This window comes from Myotis myotis, unplaced genomic scaffold (assembly GCF_014108235.1).
Source record: "Myotis myotis isolate mMyoMyo1 unplaced genomic scaffold, mMyoMyo1.p scaffold_m19_p_3, whole genome shotgun sequence".
NCBI classification, from domain to species: Eukaryota; Metazoa; Chordata; class Mammalia; order Chiroptera; family Vespertilionidae; genus Myotis; species Myotis myotis.
Window position 1 is genome coordinate 103,727,535 of NW_023416335.1, and position 21,456 is coordinate 103,748,990.

Here is a 21,456-nt window from a genome sequence, read left to right on the forward strand (position 1 = left end):
GGGCGCAGGCCGGGCTGAGAGACTCCCTTCCCCCCCCAAGTGCACAAATATTTGTGCACTGGGCCTCTAGTTTAATTATAATATGTCTTGTTGTCAGTCTTTTGGGGTTCATCTTATTTGGGACTCTGAGCTTCTTGGACTTGTGTGAGTTTTTTCTTCCTGATATCAGGGAAGTTTTCTGTCAATATTTCTTCAAACAGGGTTTCTATTCCTTGCTTAGTTTCCTCTCCTTCTGGCACCTCCATTATGCGGATGTTGTTTCGTTTCGGGTTGTCCTCAAGTTCCCTTAGGTGCTCCTCCTGTTTTTCAAGTTTTTTTTTTCCTAGATGCTGCTATGCTTGGGTATTTTTTTCCTACTTTATCTTCTAGCTCACTGATGCGGTCCTCTGCTTCTTCTAGTCTACTTTTGATGCTTTCTGTTGAGTTCTTTATTGCAGCAATGTCATTTTTCATTTCTTCTTCGTTTTCCTTCATTTACTTTTGGTTTTTACACATATTGTTGAATTTGTCTTCCAACCTTTGCAGTGTCTTTATGACCATTGCTCTGAATTCTTTCTCTGACATATTGCTTTCTCCATTTTGTTTACTTCCGTTTCTGGTGATTTCTCTTTTTCTTTCTTATGCAGGCTGTTTCTTTGTCTCCCCATGATCGCTCCTTTCAGGGTCTCTAGTTATGTAGCTCTCTCTCACCTGCTTTGACTTAAAGGCACAAAATACAACACAACAAGACACAATGCACAGGGCACCAAAGACAAACATATTCACAATTCTAATCACCCCAAATAAAGGTGACCACCAGCCGAAACCGGTTTGGCTCAGTGGATAGAGCGTCGGCCTGTGGACTGAAAGGTCCCGGGTTCGATTCCGGTCAAGGGCATGTACCTGGGTTGTGGGCACTTCCCCAGTGGGGGATGTGCAGGAGGCAGCTGATCGATGTTTCTCTCTCATCGATGTTTCTAACTCTCTATCTCTCTCCCTTCCTCTCTGTAAAAAATCAATAAAATATATTTAAAAAATAAATAAATAAAAAGGTGACCACCAGAGAAAAGAGAATTAGGGGATAGAAAAGAGTGCAAAAATGAAATTGAGAAAAGGAAAAAATGAAAGAGAGAAAAGAAGGAGAAGAAAAAATAAGGGGAAAAAATACATATGTATATATGGAGAAAACTCCAATAAAACAACAACTAATCCAAAAAATGCAAACAGCAAACACCCAGAGATGAATGCAAACAATAAAGAACAACTAATTCAAAAAATGTAAAGTACAATTATTCAAACAACAAACACCCAGATGAATCTGAGGAGGCAGAGATTTCTCTAGGTCAATGGTTGGCAAATTGCGGCTCGGTAAACCGCTGCTCGCAAGCCACATGCGGCTCTTTGGCCCCTTGAGTGTGGCTCTTCCACAAAATACCAACTTCTGCGCATGGGCCACGAAGTTTCAATTGCACTGTATGTGCATGCCTGCACGTGGTATTTTGTGGAAGAGCCACAGTCAAGGGACCAAAGAGTCGCATGTGGCTCGTGAGCCACGGTTTGCCGACCACGGCTCTAGGCGATATCTGACCTTTCTGTCCACAGATTGCCTCACCAGCTGTGTTTAATTCGCAAATTCTGAGTAGGTGTTGTTCGATTCAGCTGTTCCTTCTATCTGCTCTGTGAGAAAGTGCAGGGCCTGTCTGCATATTCGGCGCCTCTTTGTCTCACCCTGAACAGACTTTTTAGGTGCTCGCAGTTGGGGAGGCTGGAGTCCTGGTGTTTGTGTGTTCACAGCTGAGGCAGCTGGTCCCTGGGCATTCTGGTTATAGAGTTCTGGGAGGTGTCCAAGGTTTTCCCGTTTGAAGGTAAGGCTGGGTTCCAGTCACAGCCAGTCTCCCCTTCAAGATGGTGTGGTCTCTATGGCAGAGCCATCCGCTCCAAAGGAGATTTCAGCAGCAGTAGAGGCTATCCAGCCAGGGGAGCCTGGTCTGCCAGTCCCCAACAGTGCTGTGTAATATAGCTGTCCCTCTCTCACAAATACAGACAGTCCCTGCATGTCCACGCACTCTCCTTTCATTCTCTCACACATTATCTTGCAGCCTGCCGTCCCATCGGTAGCCATCTTGGATCTTCCATTTTGAGTTTATTCTTGTTTATGGTGTAAGTTCATGGTCAAGTTTCATTTTTTTGTATGTACCTTTCCAATTATCCCAGCACCATTTATTGAAGAGACTGTCTTTACTCCATTATATGCTCTTGCCTCCTTTGTCAAATATTAACTGAACATAATGGCTTGGGTCAATTTCTGGGATCTCTGTTCTGTTCCATTGGTCTATATGCCTGTTCTTCTGCCATTACCAGGCTATTATGAGGACAGTGACTTTGTAGTATGACTTGATATCTGGTTTGTGATCTCTCCAACTTTGTTCTTCTTTCTCAAGATTACAGTGGCTCTTTGGGGGTTTCTTTTGGTTCCATATTGTGTGTTCTAGATCTGTGAAATATGCCGTTGATATTTTATTTTATTTTTTTATTTATTGCTTAAAGTATTACAAAGGGTATTATATATGTGTCCATTTTATCCCCCCGCCCTAGACAGTCCCCTAGCCTCCCCTATCCCCCAGTGTCTTATGTCCATTGGTTATGCTTATATGCATGCATACAAGTCCTTTAGTTGATCTCTTACTCCCCTACCTCCTGCCCCCCAACCCTCCCTGGCCTTCCCGCTGCAGTTTGACAATCTGAGGCAGCTCTGCCTCTGTATCTATTATTGTTCAAAAGTTTATAATGGTCTCTATTATCCATGAATGAGTGAGATCATGTGGTATTTTTCCTTCATTGACTGGCTTATTTCACTTAGCATAATGCTCTCCAGTTCCATCCATGCTGTTGCAAATGGTAAGAGTTCCTTCCTTTTTAGAGCAGCATAGTATTCCATCGTGTAGATGTACCACAGTTTTCTAATCCATTCATCTACTGATGGGCACTTAGGCTGTTTCCAGATCTTAGCTATGGTGAATTGTGCTGCTATGAACATAGAGGTGCATATATCCTTTCTGATTGGTGTTTCTGGTTCTTGGGATATATTCCTAGAAGTGGGATCGCAGGGTCAAATGGGAGTTCCATTTTCAGTTTTTTGAGGAAACTCCATACTGTCTTCCACAGTGGCTGCACCAGTCTGCATTCCCACCAGCAGTGCACAAGTGTTCCTTTTTCTCCACATCCTCTCCAGCACTTGTCGTTTGTTGATTTGTTGATGATAGCCAGTCTGACAGGTGTGAGATGGTACCTCATTGTTGTTTTGATTTGCATCTCTCGGATGATTAGTGACTTTGAGCATGTTTTCATATGTCTCTAGGCCTTCTATAAGTCCTTTTGCGAAAAGTGTCTATTTAGGTCCTTTGCCCATTTTTTGATTGGATTGTTTATCTTCCTTTTGTTGTATGAGTTCTCTGTAAATTTTGGAGATTAAACCCTTATCGGAAATATCATTGGCAAATATGTTCTCCCATGCAGTGGGCTTTCTTGTTATTTTGTTGATGGTTTCTTTTGCTGTGCAGAAGCTTTTTATTTTGCTGTAGTCCCATTTGTTTATTTTCTCCTTAGTTTCCATTGCCCTAGGACAGTGATGGCAAACCTATGACAGGCATGTCAGAGGTGACACGCGAACTCATTTTTTTTGGTTGATTTTTCTTTGTTAAATGGCATTTAAATATATAAAATAAATATCAAAAATATAAGTCTTTGTTTTACTATGGTTGCAAATATCAAACAATTTCTGTATGTGGGACGGCACCAGAGTTAAGTTAGGGTTTTTCAAAATGCTGACACGCTGAGCTCAAAAGGTTCGCCATCACTGAGCTATGTCTATAAAGATATTGCTATGACATATGTCTGATATTTTGATGCCTATGGAGTCTTGTAGGATTTTTATGGTTTCCCATCTTACATTTAAGTCCTTTAATCATTTTGAGTTTATTTTTGTGTATGGTATAAGTTGGTGATCTAGTTTCATTTTTTTTTTTTTTTTGCGTGTATCTAACCAAATTTCCCAGCACCATTTATTGAAGAGACTGTCTTGACTCCATTGTATGTTCTTGTCTCCTTTGTCAAATATTAATTGAGCATAATGGCTTGGGTCGATTTTTGGGTTCTCTGTTCTGTTCCATTGGTCTATATGTCTGTTCGTGTGCCAGTACCAGGCAGTTTTGAGAACCGTGGCTTGGTAATATAGCTTGATATCTAGTATTGTGATCCCTCCAACTTTGTTCTTCTTTCTCAGGATTGCTGTGGCAATTCGGGGTCTATTTTTTTTTTTTCAGTTATTTCGTTTTTATTTATTTTTTTATTTTATTGCTTAAAGTATTACAAAGGGTATTACATATGTGTCCATTCCCCTCCCCCCCCCCCCCCCCCCGCCCTAGGCAGTCCCCTAGCCTCCCCTATCCCCCAGTGTCTTATGTCCATTGGTTTTGCTTATATGCATGCATACAAGTCCTTTGGTTGATCTCTTACCCCCCTACCTCCTGCCCCCCAACCCTCCCCGGCCTTCCTGCTGCAGTTTGACAATCTGTTTGAGGCAGCTCTGCCTCTGTATCTATTATTGTTCAAAAGTTTATAATGGTCTCTATTATCCATGAATGAGTGAGATCATGTGGTATTTTTCCTTCATTGACTGGCTTATTTCACTTAGCATAATGCTCTCCAGCTCCATCCATGCTGTTGCAAATGGTAAGAGTTCCTTCCTTTTTAGAGCAGCATAGTATTCCATCGTGTAGATGTACCACAGTTTTCTAATCCATTCATCTACTGATGGGCACTTAGGCTGTTTCCAGATCTTAGCTATGGTGAATTGTGCTGCTATGAACATAGAGGTGCATATATCCTTTCTGATTGGTGTTTCTGGTTTCTTGGGATATATTCCTAGAAGTGGGATCACAGGGTCAAATGGGAGTTCCATTTTCACTTTTTGGGGAAACTCCATACTGTCTTCCATAGTGGCTGCACCAGTCTGCATTCCCACCAGCAGTGCACAAGTGTTCCTTTTTCTCCACATCCTCTCCAGCACTTGTCGTTTGTTGATTTGTTGATGATAGCCAGTCTGACAGGTGTGAGATGGTACCTCATTGTTGTTTTGATTTGCATCTCTCGGATGATTAGTGACTTTGAGCATGTTTTCATGTCTCTTGGCTTTCTGAATGTCCTCTTTTGAAAGGTTTCTATTTAGGTCCTTTGCCCATTTTTTGATTGGATTGTTTATCTTCCTTTTGTTAAGTTGTATGAGTTCCCTATAAATTTTGGAGATTAGGCCCTTATCAGATATGACATTGGCAAATATGTTTTCCCACACAGTGGGTTTTCTCGTTGTTTTGTTGATGGTTTCTTTTGCTGTGCAGAAGCTTTTTATTTTGATGTAGTCCCATTTGTTCATTTTCTCTTTAGTTTCAAGTGTCCTAGGAGCTGTATCAGTGAAGAAATTGCTTCGGCATATGTCTGAGATTTTGTTGCCTTTGGATTCTTCCAGAATTTTTATGGTTTCCTGTCGTACATTTAAGTCCTTTATCCATTTTGAGTTTATTTTTGTGTATGGTGTAAGTTGGTGCCGTTGATATTTTAATAGGGTTTGCATTGAATGTATAGATTGCTTTGGGTCGTATGACCATTTTAATGATGTTGAGTTTACCAATCCATAAACACAGTATCGTCTTCCACTGGTTTATATCTTCCTCTGTCTCTTTTATCTGTGTCATGTAGATTTACGAGTACTGGTCATTTTCCTCCTTTGTTAAGTTTATTCCTAAGTATCTTAATATTATTTTGTTGTTGCAATGGGAAATGGGATTTTTTTTAGTTTCTGTTTCTGATAATTCATTATTGCTGTATAAAAATGCCATCAATTTCTGGGTGTTATTTTGTATCCTGCTATATTGCCGAATTCATTTATTAAGTCTAATAGTTTTTGGTGGAGTCTTTAGGATTTTCTTTGTACACTATTATATCATCTGTGAATAATGACAGTTTTACTTCCTTTTAAATTTGAATACCTTTTGTTTTTTTCTTCTAGTCTGATCGCTATGGCTAGTACTTTTAGTACTATATTGAATAATAGTGATGAAAGCGGACATCCCTGTCTTGTTCCTGTTCTTAGGGGAAATGGTTTTAGTTTATGCCTGTTGAGTATGATGTTGGCTTAGGTTTGTCAAATATGGCCTTTATTATGTTGAGGTATGATCCCTCTATTCCCACTTTACTGAGAGTTTTTATCAAAAATGGGTGTTGGATTTTATCGAATGCTTTTTCTGACATCAATTGATATGATTATGTCATTTTTATCTTCCAATTTGTTTATGTGATGTATCATATTTATTGATTTGGGAAGATTGTACCAGCCCTGCATTCCCAGAATAAATCCCACTTAGTCATGGTGTATGATCTTTTTAATGTATTCCTGGATCCGATTTGCTAATATTTTGTTGAGGGTTTTAGCATCTGTGTTCATCAGGAATATTGGCCTCTAATTCTCTTTTTTTGTAGTATCTTTATCTGGTTTAGGCTAATGGTAGCCTGGTAAATAGATCTTGGAAGTGCTTCTTCATCTTGGATATTTTGAAATAGTTTGAGAAGGATAGGTGTTAGTTCTTTGAATGTTTGGTAAACCCTGTGAGGCCATCCATACTGAGTCTTTTGTTTGCTGGGAGTTTGTGTTTGTTTGTTTGTTTGTTTTTTGGTTTTTTGTTTGTTTGTTTGTTTTTATTACTGCTTTAAATTCATCAGTAGTTATGGGCCTTTTCAGGTTTTCTGATCCTTCCTGATTAAGTTTTGGAAGATTGTATTTTTTCTTGGTGTGAGTCCATTTTGTCCCGGTTTTCCAGGTAATGGGAATATAGTTATTCTAGTATTTTTTTTTATAATCCTTTGTATTTCTGTGGGGTCAGTTTTTACTTTACCTCTTTCATTTCTGATTTTATCTATTTGGGTGCTGTGTCTTTGTTTGTTAATGAGTCTGGCTAAAGGTTCATCAGTTTTATTTATCTTTTCAAAGAAGCAGCGCTTCATTTTGTTGATCTTTTGTATTTTTTTAGTCTCATTTCTTTCACCTCTGATCTTTATTATTTCCTTCTTTGTACTTACTCTGGGCTTTTCTTGTTGGACTCTTTCTAATTCATTTAGTTGTAGGATAAGATAGTTTATTAGTCCTTTTTCTTATTTCTTAAGGTAGGCCTGTATTATTACGATCTTCCCTCTCAGGACTGCTTTCACTGTGTCCCAGAGATTTGGGGTGTTTTGTGTTCATTTTCATTTTTTTCCAGGAAGTTTTTTATTCATTTCTTGATCTCATTGGTAACTCATTCATTGTTTAATAACATGCTGTTTAGCATCCATGTGTTTGACTATTTTTGAGTATTCTTATTTTAATGTTTTCATTTCATGCCGTTGTGACCTGAGAAGATGCTTGATATGATTTCAGTCTTCTAGAACTTGTAGAGACTTTCTGTCCTAACATGTGGTCTGTCTTTGAAAATGTCTCATATGTCACTGAGAAGAATGTATATTGTGTAGCTTCATGGTGAAATGTTCTATAAATGTCAATTCCATGTAATCTAGTGTGTCATTTATGATCATTGTTGATTTTTTGTCTAAAAGATCTATCCAGTGATGTCAGTGGGGTGTTGAAGTCTTCTTCTATGACTCTCTCCTTAGTAATCTTTCAGAAGTTTTTTATATATTTGGATGCTCCTGTATTGGGTTCATGTATGTTTCCCAGAGTTATATCCTCTTGTTGTATCGATCCCTTTAGTATTATGATTGTTTTCTCTTATTATGGCATTCATTTTGAGTTTATTTGGTCAGATATGAGTATTGCTACCACATACCTTTTTTTTCATTTCCATTTGCCTAGAAAGTTTGTTTCCATCCTTTCATTCTGTGTGAGTCTGTTCTGAGGTGAGTGTCTTGTAGATAGTATATATATGGGTCATGTTTTCTTATCCATTCAGCTACTCTATGCCTTTTTATTGGACCTCTTAAGCCATTTACATTTAAGGTTATTATTGATAGGTACTTATTTGGTGCCATTCTTACTCTTTATGCCTATAGTGTTCATTTTGTTTGGGACTCTGTGTTTCATGAACTTGAGTGACCTTTTTTCTTCACCAGGTTAGGAAAATTTTCTGCCATTATTTCTTCAAACATGTTCTCTGTTCCTGTCTCAGATTCTGTAAATGGCTTAAGAGGTCCAATAAAAAGGCATAGAGTAGCTGAATGGATAAGAAAACATGACCCAGCCCTAACCGGTTTGGCTCAGTGGATAGAGCATTGACCTGTGGACTGAAAGGTCCCGAGGTGTCCTGGATTGCGAGAGGGTGCAGGCCAGGTGAAGGACCCCACCCCCACCCCCACCCCCGTTAACAAATTTTGTGCACTGGGCCTCTAGTAAAAATATATTTTAAAAAGGCATCTTTAGGGAGGTTGTTTTTCATGAAATATTAATGTTTATTACATGTAACTTTATTATATTTAAAATTCTTTTTCTTGAAAGAAAATATATTCATATGGCTATAAAAAATAAAAATGTATTACAAAGAAAGTGATGAAGTGGCATTTGTTTCAGAGTTTAGTGTCCCATGGGAGCTCCCTTTAGATCCTATTCTTCTCTCTGCCAATTCTGGGCTTCCTGTGAGGTACTTAGGTGCTAACCGCTGTCAGAAACTATCCTCCTTTGGCTTTCAGCAACCTGTTAGAAACTCCAAGCGATTCACCGATCCAACATTTTGTGTCTGTCTCTACTGGCCTTGGCTGCATGCTGGAGGGGCCAATCTGCCCTTTAATGTAGGTTTGTTAGCAGCATGGGGCCCAGGGCTGGTTCCCAAGGCTCTACCTTTGCCCGCCTGTGCCTGCTAGCTAGCTGTCAATCTTAACCACTCAAAAGTCTGTTACTGAAAGGACTTTAATGTGGGGGAGGTGCTGTTTAGCTTTCTGGGAATGGCATGGGTGTGTTTCCCTGTCCCAGAGCTACCACTCCATGAGTGGCCCAAATTATTACTCTGCCCTCAGCTAGACAGAGGTCCTTGTATGGAGACCAGTGAGTTTGGCTGGAAACCTGTATTTTTTATCAGCTCTCCCGTTCAGGGAAAGGGTACCACCTGTCTGGTTCGCAGGATAGTGGAGCAGACGGCCCCTCCCCAATCCAGTCACTACTGCTCCTGAAACTGTTCAAATCCTTTGACTTGGCCTCTGTTTTTGTTTCCTTTGAAAAGCTCAAAATGCAGGGTGTGGCATGCAGGGCTCATGAGGGTGGGACAGGCTGTATCACCTAGGGAGGGGTTTTTTTTTTCTTTTCTTGCCCTGTTGCTACTGGGAGTAGCTAGCTCCTCTCAGGAAAAATGGCTCTTTTGTTTTGGGGCCTATGACCAAATACTCCTGGGTGCTGCTTTTTCACATCTCTCCTCAATGCTTCCCACCCCAGCCTCTCCTTAGGCACCTCCTCCACATCTCCCTCCCTGCACCAAAGCCTTCGGTGAGTAGCTGTAAACTCCTGTGCTCTGTGTTTTTAAAAAAATAAAATAAAAATGAAACTGCAGCTTTCTGTCTGACTTATTCCCATCTACCAGCTCCAGACTGCACCCTGGCCAGCAATCCTGCTACCTTTCATGGCTGGATGTTACATGGGCCACTGATCTCGACTCAAGTGCTCTGGGCTGTGGAGCTCAGAGTGGGTTTCAGGCTTATATCTTCTGAGGGAACAGAGATCTCTCCTCACTTGGCCTTCCACCCTGCTGCCATGTCACTCCTGTAAGCTGGGTCAGCTCCTCTCAAGACCTCGCCCTTCCTACTCATCTCCAGGTGTTTTCTGTCCTTTTATATGTCTCGAACTCAGCTGGACCTCAGTTGGTAATTCCAAGTGAATGTTCTCTAATTTAGTTGTATTTCCAGTCTGGCCTTGTGACAGGGTACACTACAGATCTGCCTAGTCAGCCAACATTTTCTCCTCCAACCTTTGCCATTTTAATATGTGTGCACCCCTTTGGAGTCATCTTGTGTTGAACTCTCTGCACTTCCTGGACTTGCATGTCTTCTTACTTTACCAGGTTAGGGAAGCTTTCAGTCATTATTTCTTTTTTTTTTTTTTTTAAATATATTTTATTGATTTTTTACAGAGAGGAAGAGAGAGAGATAGAGAGTTAGAAACATCGATGAGAGAGAAACATCAATCAGCTGCCTCCTGCACATCCCCCACCGGGGAAGTGCCCGCAACCCAGGTACATGCCCTTGACCGGAATCGAACCCGGGACCCTTCAGTCCGCAGGCCGAAACTGAGCCAAACCGGTTTTGGCATCAGTCATTATTTCTTCAAATGGGTTCTCAATCTCTTGTTCTCTCTTTTCTTCTCTGGGTATTCCTATAAGGCGAGTGTTGTCATGCTTCATATTGTTCCAGAGGTCCCTTAAACTATCCTCATTTTCTTAAATTCCTTTTTTTATCACTGTATGTTCTTTTTATTGGGTGCTTTCTGTTACCTAATCTTCCAAATCACTGACTCAGTCTTCTGCTTCATCTAACCTACTGTTGATTCCTTGTAGTGTATTTTTCATTTCAGATACTGTATTCTTCATTTCTGACTGGGTCTTTTTTATGTCCTTTTTTATGTTTACTATCTCTCTTTTACATTTTTTATTGATTTCAGAAATAGCAAGGGAGTGGGGGAGAGAAGGAGAGAAAGGGAGAGAGAGAGAGATATCATGAGAGAGAAACTGATTGGTTGCCTCCCTTACGCATCCTGACCTGGGGATGGAACCCACAACCCGGGTATGTGCCCTGACTGGGAATCAAACCTGTGACTATTTGGTGCACAGGACGATGCTCCAACTAACTGAGCCACACTGGCCAGGGCACATTTCCATTTATTTAGCTTTATTGTAAGAATACATTGTATAATACACATAGCATACATGTGTTAATTGACTATCTAAGCTTTCAGTAACTTCTAGTCAGCAGTGGGCTATTAGTAGTTAAAGTTTTGGGGGTGTTAAAAGTTATATGTGGTTTTCAGCTGGGCAGGGGTCAGTGCCTCTAACATACCTTCCCCTGCTTCATTGTTCAAAGGTCAACTGTATTTGAAAAACATGTTTGTAAAGTGGTTGTATTTGTGAAATGTCTTTATTTGCATTCCTGTTTTTATAGGATCCTTTGGTCATACTATTAAAAAATATAGTTCCCTTGGTGATCTTGTTCAAGTCTTGGGTACCCCAGGCAAAAAAGGCACTGGTTTGAATCCCCTGCAGTTTGATAACCCTGCAGAATTATATGTAGAGGACACAGGAGATATTTACATTGTGGATGGAGATGGAGGATTGAATAACAGATTGATCAAGTTGTCCCAAGGTACATGGCTTAATTTTAATGGTATTATATAAGAACATTATTTAACAAGTTGTATTTAATTTGTTTAATACTTGATAATAATGTTGTAACTATTGAATATGAGTCTGTAAAGGGCTCAAATGTATTACCAGGAAAAAATCAGAACAGATGTGTGGGATGGCCAATAATGAATGATTCTGATAATAGATTTGCTTGTTCTTCACCAAAAGCTAGATGTTTCCTTTGAAATGAACTAGAGGCAGTATGAGACCTTATAGTGGGCTGAAGAAATAAATGGTTATTCTATCCAGTTAAGGATTGAGAGTTCAGAAACCTGACATTCCAGAGCTATAGTGAAACTTGATTGATCAGCAAGTGTTTTTTTGTGTGTGTGTTTTTAATCCTCACCCGAGGATATTTTTTCATTGCTTTTAGATAGAGTGGAAGGGCTTGGGGGGGAGGGGGAGAGAGAGAAAGAAAGAAAAAGGAAGGAAGGAAAGAAGGAAGGAAGGAAGGAAGGAAGGAAGGAAGGAAGGGAGGAAAGAAGGAAGGAAGGAAGGAAAAAAAAACATCGATGTGAGACATTGATTGGTTGCCTCCAGCACGCACCCTTGCCAGGGCCGTGAATGAACCTGCCATTGAGGTATGTGCCTTTGACTGGGAATCCACCCGCGACCCTTCAGTGAGCTAGCTGACACTCTAAACATCAAGCTACACTGCCCAGGCAATCAGCAAGTGTTTTATTGAATTCCCTGCTCTGCATCCTCAGTAGTATGTTAGGTGCAGGTTTATTAAAAAGAAAACAGTTAAATGTTACTGTGTGGTATTGATTGTTAATCATATTAATAAAATTTTTTAAAAAAGATTAGGAGGAGAAATTATATTGACTAGAGAATTAGGATAGAATTCAAGAAGGAAATAGTTCTTGCACTAAGCTGGGTTCAATGGGAGGATAAGAGCGGGATAGGAGGACCATTCACAAGCCTTTATTACACAAAGTCTTCAGATGATGATAGTAGATCTTCTTTAGGAAAGGATCTTTAAGATGCATTTTATAAAGAGTTGAAAATAAGATTTTTGGATATCTTTGAGAGCTTATGTTGGGAAAATTTAACTAGGGCCAAAAAACATCAAAAAAAAGCAGCTGACATCCCAGCATTATAGATAGAGTTTACTGAGGGAACTTACATAGGAGGCACATCCCAGGGAAGGCAGCAAGAAGATATGCATATCCTTCAAGCTGCATGTTAGGTGCTAAAGAATCCTATCTAATAATAGACAAACATGGTAATTGACTGTACCTTTGCTACACCTCCCATCAGCTAATCAGCGTGATATGCAAATTAACCACCAACAAAGATGGCGGTTAATTTGCATATGTAAGCTGAAGCAGTGGAGCAAAGCCTGACGGCCTGGGGCCGGCGGAGCAGCGAGGCCTCACGGCTCCGGGGCCGGCGGAGCAGCGAGGCCTGATGTTTCCGGGGCTGGTGGAGCAGCGAGGCCTGACGTTTCCGGGGCTGGTGGAGCAGCGAGGCCTGATGGTTCCGGGGCTGGCGGAGCAGTGAGGCCTGACGTTTCCGGGGCTGGCGGAGCAGCGAGGCCTGACGTTTCTGGGGCCGGCGGAGCAGCGAGGCCTCAAGGCTCCCGGGCCGGCAGAGCAGCGAAGCCTCATGGCTTCGGGGCCAGCTCCGGTCAGAACTCGGCCAGAGCAAAGGCCTGGACCCCAGGTGCCAAAGGCAAACCGGTGACAGCAGCCAGGGGAAAGGAAGGCCTATTGCATGAATCTCTTTGTGCAACAGGCCTCTAGTTATATAGAAAAGGCCAGAATGAATAGGGTTACCAAGAGGAAAAGGCCTTGCAAGCTTGCCATGGTCAGAGCAACCGCCTATTCCAGGAACCAGCATGCCTTTGAGCATAGGAGAGGGGTAGATCAGACAGTCTCTGAGGGGATTTATGAGAAACAATCTGGGCCAGATCTAGCTCATGGTCTGGCAGTGGTCATGTCATGGAACAGTCTCTCCTCTAAGGATTTGAAGCCTTGATTTGCCTATAAAGAGTCTTTGTGGCCCTGGCTGGGTAGCTCAGTTGGTTAAACTGTCAGCTCGATACCCCAAGGTTGAGGGTTTGATCCCTGGCAGGGTACATAAAAGAAGCAACCAATGAACACATAAATAAGTGGAACTACAAATCGATGTTTCTCTCCCCCTGTGTTCCTCTTTCTTTCTCCCGCTCTCTGTCTCTGTAATTCAATAAGTAAAATCTTAGAAGAAAAAGACCCATTGCTGTTTTTTAGTAGAAAAGTGATGCTATAGAAACAAATTTTTATAAGATACAATACTACATCAGGATATATTTGTGGTAAGTTCTGTCATGTGGAAGCTATGTAGTTAATTTATCACCTAGTAACTGAATTTGGTTGGTGATAGTTGAAGGAAGGTGAGGTGGAGCTAAAGTAAGAATCTGAAAATTTCTATGAAAGAAAGAAACAAATTTCAGAGATGGATTTAATATGGGTGCATTAACTTCTTGTGGGTGCTGCAATAAATCACTAAAATTGGATGGCTTAAACAGAAATTTATTTGCTCGTGGTTTGGGAATCCAGAGTTTGAAATCTTTAAGGCGGGTCATTCTCCCTTTAAAGGCACCAGGGGAGAATCCTTCCTTGCCTCTTCCAGCTTCTGGTGGTTCCAAACACTTTTTTGACTTGTGACAGCATCACTCAGTCTCTGCATCTGTGTTTACATGGCCTTCTTTACTGTGTGTGTCTATATCTCAAGTCTTCCTCTCCTATTGGATTTAAGATGCACCCTAAATCCAGGATCATCTTGTCTCAAAATTCCTAACTTAACTATTTCTGCCAAGACCCTGTTTCTAGTAAGATCACATTCATAAGTACTGGAGGTTGGGACTTGATCATATCTTTTCAGGGGGCCACAATGTAACAGACTACAGGGTAGTAAATGAGATAGACTATAGAAACATAATGTGAATATTTGAGCTCAGAAGAATGGTAAAACCAAAGAACAGGTTAGTTGGCAAGCAGAACCAGTTGAAGGAAGAGGTTGACATGAACCCTAAATGTTTATGAGTGATGAAAAATTCACATGTAGAGAACCATTAAAGAAATAAATTAATTGCTTGAAACAAATTTTTTTTGTAAACCATAAGAATTAGGCAAATCCTACATAATTAAAGCATAATATGCAAATCAACTGGATGGCAGAACGACCGGTCACTATGATACACACTGACCGCCAGGGGCAAATGCTCAATGCAGGAACTGCCCCCTGGTGGTCAGTGTACTCCCACAGGGGGAGTGCGCTCAGCCAGAAGCTGGGCTCACGGCTGGCGAGTGCAGGAGCGGTGACGGGAGCCTCTCCCATGTCTGCTGCCGCGGGTGGTAAGGAGCGAGGGGTCCCGGACTGTGAGAGGGATGTCTGACTGCCAGCTTAGGCCCGATCAGCAGTCAGACATCCCCCAAGGGGTCCTGGACTGCGAGAGGGCACAGGCCAGGCTGAAGGACATCCCTCCCCCCCCCCCCCCCCGCCATGCACAAATCTCGTGCACGGGCCTCTAGTGGGTATATAAAGAGAAAGGAAGGAATCTATACTAATAAAAGGGTACTATGATAATTAGACCAGACAGCCTTCCGGACAAAGCCATGGCAGTGGGGGCAGAAACGGTTAGGGGCGGTCAGGCTGGTAGGAGAGCAGTTGGGGGGGACCAGGCCGGCAGGGGGGCAGTTAGGAGGCGACCAGGCTGGCAGAGGGGCATTTAGAGGGTGGCCAGGCCAGCAGGGGAGGGCAGTTAGGGGCGATGAAGCAGGCAGGCAGGCGAGTGGTTAGGAGCCAGCAGTCCCAGATTGCGAGAGGGCAGTTGGGACATCCCCCGAGGGGTCCCGGATTGGAGAGGGTCCAGGCCAGGCTGAGGGACACCCCCCTCCCGTGTACAAATTTCATGCACTGGGCCTCTAGTGGGGTTATAATTGAAAAGTTTGTCTGCATCCTATGACATAAAATATAACATGCAAATGCATAAGATATTCTCTATGATATGTTGCCCTGACCATATATGTTTATCATTTATAGATTTCCTGATGCTTTGGTTGCATGGAGAAAATGGGACAGGGCCTGCTAAATTCAACATACCTCACAGTGTTACAGTTGATTCATCTGGCCGGGTAAAAATTCAGTGTCATTGTATCTGGAACTGTGTGTCTGAGGGTGTTTGTGTGTGTCTAAGTGTACATATGGATCTTAATGCACCTGTTCATGTCTGGACATCTGGATATGCATGTATATTATAGATGTGGATATGGATGTATTTATCCTAGTATGTCTTGACAATACTTCTGAGACTGCGTATACCAAACATATTCTCTTATAAGTATTTGAGTCCTATAATGAAAGTAGTTTCCAAATATTTAGAAATGAGCAAAATAGATTTTCTATTCACTTAAAGGGTAAAAGGAACACATAATGTAACAGAATATAAGGAATGTTACCTGATCTAAAAAAAAAAAAGTTGCTCTCCTACTAGGAAAACTACTATGAGTATTTAAATATATTTTTAATTCTAGAATTAAAGTTACTCCCAGAATGTATTGGTCAAAAAACAGATAGAATAGGTTAATCTTGGAAGCTTGAAAAGAGAGCCACCTGGCCAAACTTTTATTTTATTTTTTTCAAACTTTTATTTTTACTAGCTGTACTCTGTCTAGGGAACAAATTGTAATTTGTTTCCTTTTTTTCACCCCTAACAACTATCACTCTTTTGCTTTTGCACACCTTTCAACATGCATATTAATTCTTGGGGTTACCTTTCTATAACCAAACCCTAACCCAAAGTGTTATCATTAGTTTCTTTTTCTGGTTTCCTATAGTAGATGGTACTTCCCCATTATAGTAACTATAATAGAATGATTTAATTGTCTCCCCTAATAGAGTGTAGGCAGTATGAGGGTACATATGAATTTCTTTTGTTTTATATCTTAGTGCCTAGTAGGTAGTAGTCATCTTATGCCTATTTCTTAAATGACTAAATGTCTTGGTGCACAATGGATGCATCAGACTATCTTTGCTTCATGCAATTAGAAATTTAATCCATTTCCACTTATTCTTTGCTCAGTAAGCAGCCTTCTGGATTATGATTTGGTTTCCTATTTGACAAAGTAAGAATGTTTTGATCATAAAAATTTTCAAGTATTTTCTATCATAGGTAGAAAGATAATTGAACATGTGACCTTGGTATGTTATTTGGGAACTAGAAAGTTGGAACTAACTTGTCCTCATGGGATAAGAACATCAGATTTCTGAGCATGCAAGACAAAAGCCCAGGTAAATTCACCATGATGAGAAATGTTTTTTTGAGAGGACTTGGAGAATGAAAGAGTTATTTCTGCATATTTGATCTCAATCCTAGGGACTAAACTGTATTTCCTCCTTGGTCATTAACCTAAGACTGTAATCCCCAAATCAATTACCTTATTTAGGGATCAACAACCTTTCTCAAGTGATGCAATGATTCTTTGTTTCTGATTGGAGATTAATTCAGTGGCTACCAAAACTTAATACACATTGATAAAGATATAATCAGGGTTACCCTGAAAAAATAGTCCCCGAATCCACAAATCCCAGAAATCTGAAGATCCTGAAGTGGAGAGGTAGAGGTCAGTTGGGTTGGACCACCCTTCTAGGCCATTCTTTATAGCTCTACAACCCTCGCCAAGTGTTATTAAAAATGGTTTCACTGTACATATGCCGTGGGTTGCATACATCATGTAGAATACTAGAATGTACCTTCTTGTTGTATAACAAAAGTTTCTTTAATAACATATTGCAGTCTAAAATCTAAATTAAACCTATTGTTAGCCTACTTTCATTCTTTGTTTGTAATTAAAATCTCACAAGCTTCCTCTTTAAATGGTTCAGCATTTTGGACATAACTTGGTAAATAACAGGTAAAGGTTTAATGATAGTGCAGTATGAATGAATACCTGGCTTTCCTGTAGGCTGAGCTCCCGAGGAGCAAAAATACTTTCCTTTCTTTGTTTATTACCTGGCCCAGGAACCAACAAGTTGGCAGTACTCAGTGACAGTGAATATTAGAGTAATGAATGAATGCTGTTGCTTCAGTATCTTCAAATCATCTGCATTATATTTGAGTACACTGTTTTTTAGTTATTCAAATGTTTAGTATAGCAGACATAGCATTATAGGCTTTGGTTTAACATAGATGGCCATAAGTGGTTCTCCCACTTACGTAAGATCACTTCATGATATTTAACCTTTCTGAATTTTAATTTCCTATCTGAAATGGGGTTTTTAATAACCTTATTTGGGGACCTCTAAGTACTGAATTAAATAATGTATGTGAAATTAATAAAAGTAAACATTCATTCTATCCTCTCCCCTTTTATCTTTCTTTTCATTATGATATAGATCTTTTCCAGCAAAAATTTTCTTTCTTTTTTGGTTTCTCAGGTATGGGTTGCTGACCGAGGAAATAAAAGAATTCAAGTATTTGATAAAGACACTGGAGTGTGGTTAGGAGCATGGAATAATTGTTTCACAGAAGAGGGACCTTCTTCAGTCAGGTAATTGTTCCCTTTTATTTGAAAATGCTTATTTTATTTGCTTTATGCTAGGTTCCCTGAAAAGCTAGCTGAAAGTTTAAAATATTTATTGTTAATTTTAATCAGGGAAAAGGGGGGGAGGGAAACCAGTACACAGAAAACATATAATCATTTTTTAAATTCCAGGTAGTTATATTCCCAGTGCACTGTGTGACCCAAATATATGCTGGACCTCTTCTAGAGATTTTCCTTGAGATGGGTTTGGTCAATTTTTAAACAGATTGAAAGTGAAAATGTTGATTCTGTAGCCTAACATAGATTCTTTATTTAATTTTGTATAGAACTATGATAATGTTATTTTTTTTAATTAATTTAAGCTAATCTTTGGCTATGTCTACCTTCACAAACCTCTTCTTCCCACATTAATAGAATTAGGTCAATTTAAAATTCTCTTTTAAAGAACCCTTTAACATTCAATCTGGCCTCTCTGTGAGTCCTTCTGATTCTTGTTTTCAGTGATTCTCCCGTGCCACTGGTCCCTGCTTTTAAACCCTTAATAAAATACACCCCTTTTCCTGATCACTCTGTATCCCTTGACCCTTCTTAAAGTTTTATCATGGCCTCTTTAATTACTTGTCATTCTGTTTTAGCTCTATTTGTTTCTTTGTTTATTCTCCCACTAGAATAAAAGTCAAGAGAGTAGAGATTTGGGTTTATTGCTCACAGCCATATTCTTGGCACCTAGAATACTACAGGCACACTAGGAACTCAATAGTTATAAAATAAGTAAACAAATCAATCAATTTAGTAAGCAGTTTGTTATATATATTCATATGTGAAATGTTGTGCTTTTTGCTCTTTTTATTGTTGTGTATATGTTTGTGTGTATGTTACATTAAAAAAAATATTGGGAGCAGGTAAAAACTAATTCAGCATATTATGAATCTACAAAATGTGCTACAAATAATTTATCAACCAGAGAGCTAATAAAATTATTTGGGGGAAATAAAAGCCTTCAGCAAGTAGGTACCTGCTGTTTAGCACTGGTGGGGATAAAAATGTTGAGAAAATAAACATTCATGATAATTTTACATTAATTTGTTATGTCAAATGTGTTCTCTTTAGATTTACTCCTGATGGGAAATATTTGATTGTAGCCCAGCTGAATCTTAGCAGGCTCTTATTTGTGGCAGCACCCCCAGTGGGAAGCATTGGCTACTGTTCTGTGATAAGCTCAATCCAACTAGCAGATCAAGTTTTACCTCATCTCTTAGACGTCAGTGGAAAGACTGGAGCAATATATGTAGCAGAAATTGGAGCAAAACAAGTACAAAAATATGTCCCTTTGAAAAGCTAATTTCCTATAATTCCATTTATTATGTATCTCTCCCTGGAGATCTTTCAAGTGAAGGTTCAGATTCTCAAATTCACTGTTAAGTAATGTTCAAGTGCAATAATTCATGTTTTTATTTTTACCCAATCTAGTATCACAAAATTTGTTTTTATAAAGTCATTAAGAATTTTATGTTGTGTCAACCATTCTTGTGACTTGAGAAACAAATGTAACTCTAAAAAACATGGGGTCAAAAGAGGGACTAAAGTGGAAACCTAGTTCTTTGTCCTGATAAAGTAATTATCCTTGGGAGATGGGGGAGAAACAAAAATAAAAAATGGGTCTTTCGGATAATTTATGAATTTTACGTGAAGACTACAAAACTCCAGTTAGTTCACATTATATAAAATGAACTGCTTAAAAGATCAAGTGAAAGTGCTGTGGTCGGATCCAGGCTCGTTGTCTTGCAGAATCAAAGAATGAGTTCGCGGACAAAGAAGGTAAGTGGAAGCAAAGTTTATTGAGAAATAGACAGACTCCCTATAGCAGGGAGTGGCCCCAAGTGGGTTGTCGCTGAAGTTCCTTTGTTTAAGGGCAGATGTATGTCTTCTTGGCTCTTTTTTCTTTTTTAAGGTATTACATATGTGTCCTTATCCCTCCATTGCCCACCCCCCACACCCCACTTATGCCCTCACCCCCCTGGTGTCTGTGTCCATTGGTTAGGCTTATATGCATGCATACAAGTCCTTTGGTTGATCTCTCCCCCTACCCCCACCCGCCCCTACCTTCCCTCTGAGGTTTGATGGTCTGATTGATGCTTCTCTGTCTCTGGATCTGTTTTTATTCATCAGTTTATGTTGTTCATTATATTCCACAAATGAGTGAGATCATATGATACTTATCTTTCTCTAACTGGCTGATTTCACTTAGCATAATGCTCTCCAGTTCCATCTATGCTATTGCAAATGGTAAGAATTCCTTCTTTTTTACTGCAGCGTTGTATTCCATTGTGTAGATCAGTGATGGCGAACCTTTTGAGCTCGGCATGTCAAAATTTTGAAAAACCCTAACTTAACTCTGGTGCCGTGTCACATACAGAAATATTCATAATTTTTTTTTGATATTTGCAACCATAGTAAAAAAATTATTTATATTTTTGATATTTATTTTATATATTTAAATGCCGTTTAACAAAGAAAAATCAACCAAAAAATATGTATAAAATGAACAAAAACAATGTACATTTAGGAAAAAATAATAATAAAAACAATGATAATCAAATGGTACAAAAACTAGAAATTAGTGATTTTTTTGGTGCTGAAGTTTGTCTGCTAATTCTTCGATTGCAGGTTCATACTTGGTGCACTTCCAGGCCAAGCAAGCGCCACTAACTTCATCTGTTAGCCGGTTTCTTTTGTTCGTTTTAATATTATTTAATGCTGAGAACAAAGTCTCACAAAAATATGTTGATGAAAAAATTGTTAGATTTTTTATGTCGCTAAAAGTGTCAGGTACTCTGTTCCAAGCACTCAAAATTTCTTGTTTTTAGTTGCGCTCTTCTTCATTATTCAAACAATTTCGTTCCAGATTTTCAAGTATCGACCTTAAGTCGACAAATACATGAGTCCAAATGCTACCTTGAAAATCTGCAAGTTGCATCTCTAAATTGTCAATTTGCATCCATTGGAAATCCTTTAATTCCAAAGTACTGTAAACAACTACATCCGGATACTTAATTATTTTAATGGTCTGTTCTAGGCTTCTAAATTGGTCGAATCTTTTGCTGAACCTTCAAATAACGAGTTTATTATATTCTGGTACATAAGTATGGACTCCATTACACTCGTTGTAGTGGCCTTCTCGAAATACTTTTTTATCTGAGGAAAATACTTATAAGTTTTAGTTTCACTATCTCGCTTGAAAATTTTAAGTTTACTTTCAAAAGATTTGATGTTTCCAAACATAATGTCAATACTTTTGCCAAAACCTTGTAATTTTAAGTTCAGTTCATTCATATGAACAGAGAGATCTGTAAAAAACATCAAATTGCTGACCCACTTATGATCATTGATCTGAGGAAAGTTTGCCAGATCCTTATTCTCAATAAATACTGTAATTTCTTCAAAGCACTCCACAAATCGCTAAGTACTTTACCTCAACTCAGCCATCTCACATTATTGAACATCAGTAGTCCACTGTAGGTTGAATC

General features: G+C 39.6%; 1 protein-coding gene across 3 annotated transcripts in view; it reads left to right on the forward strand.

Moving 5' to 3' along the window:
- Window positions 1-19,439, forward strand: part of NHLRC3 (NHL repeat containing 3) — a 32,067-nt gene extending 12,628 nt beyond the window's left edge. For 2 of the 3 annotated variants that reach the window (XM_036297801.1, XM_036297802.1), the window contains exons 4-7: window positions 11,161-11,361; window positions 15,429-15,520; window positions 17,823-17,935; window positions 19,040-19,439. In XM_036297801.1, coding sequence (XP_036153694.1) covers window positions 11,161-11,361; window positions 15,429-15,520; window positions 17,823-17,935; window positions 19,040-19,271 — 638 coding nt within the window. In that variant the 3' untranslated portion in view covers window positions 19,272-19,439. The remainder of the gene's footprint in view (window positions 1-11,160; window positions 11,362-15,428; window positions 15,521-17,822; window positions 17,936-19,039) is intronic. The other variant, XM_036297803.1, reaches the window with a different exon arrangement.
- Window positions 19,440-21,456: the final 2,017 nt, after the last annotated feature.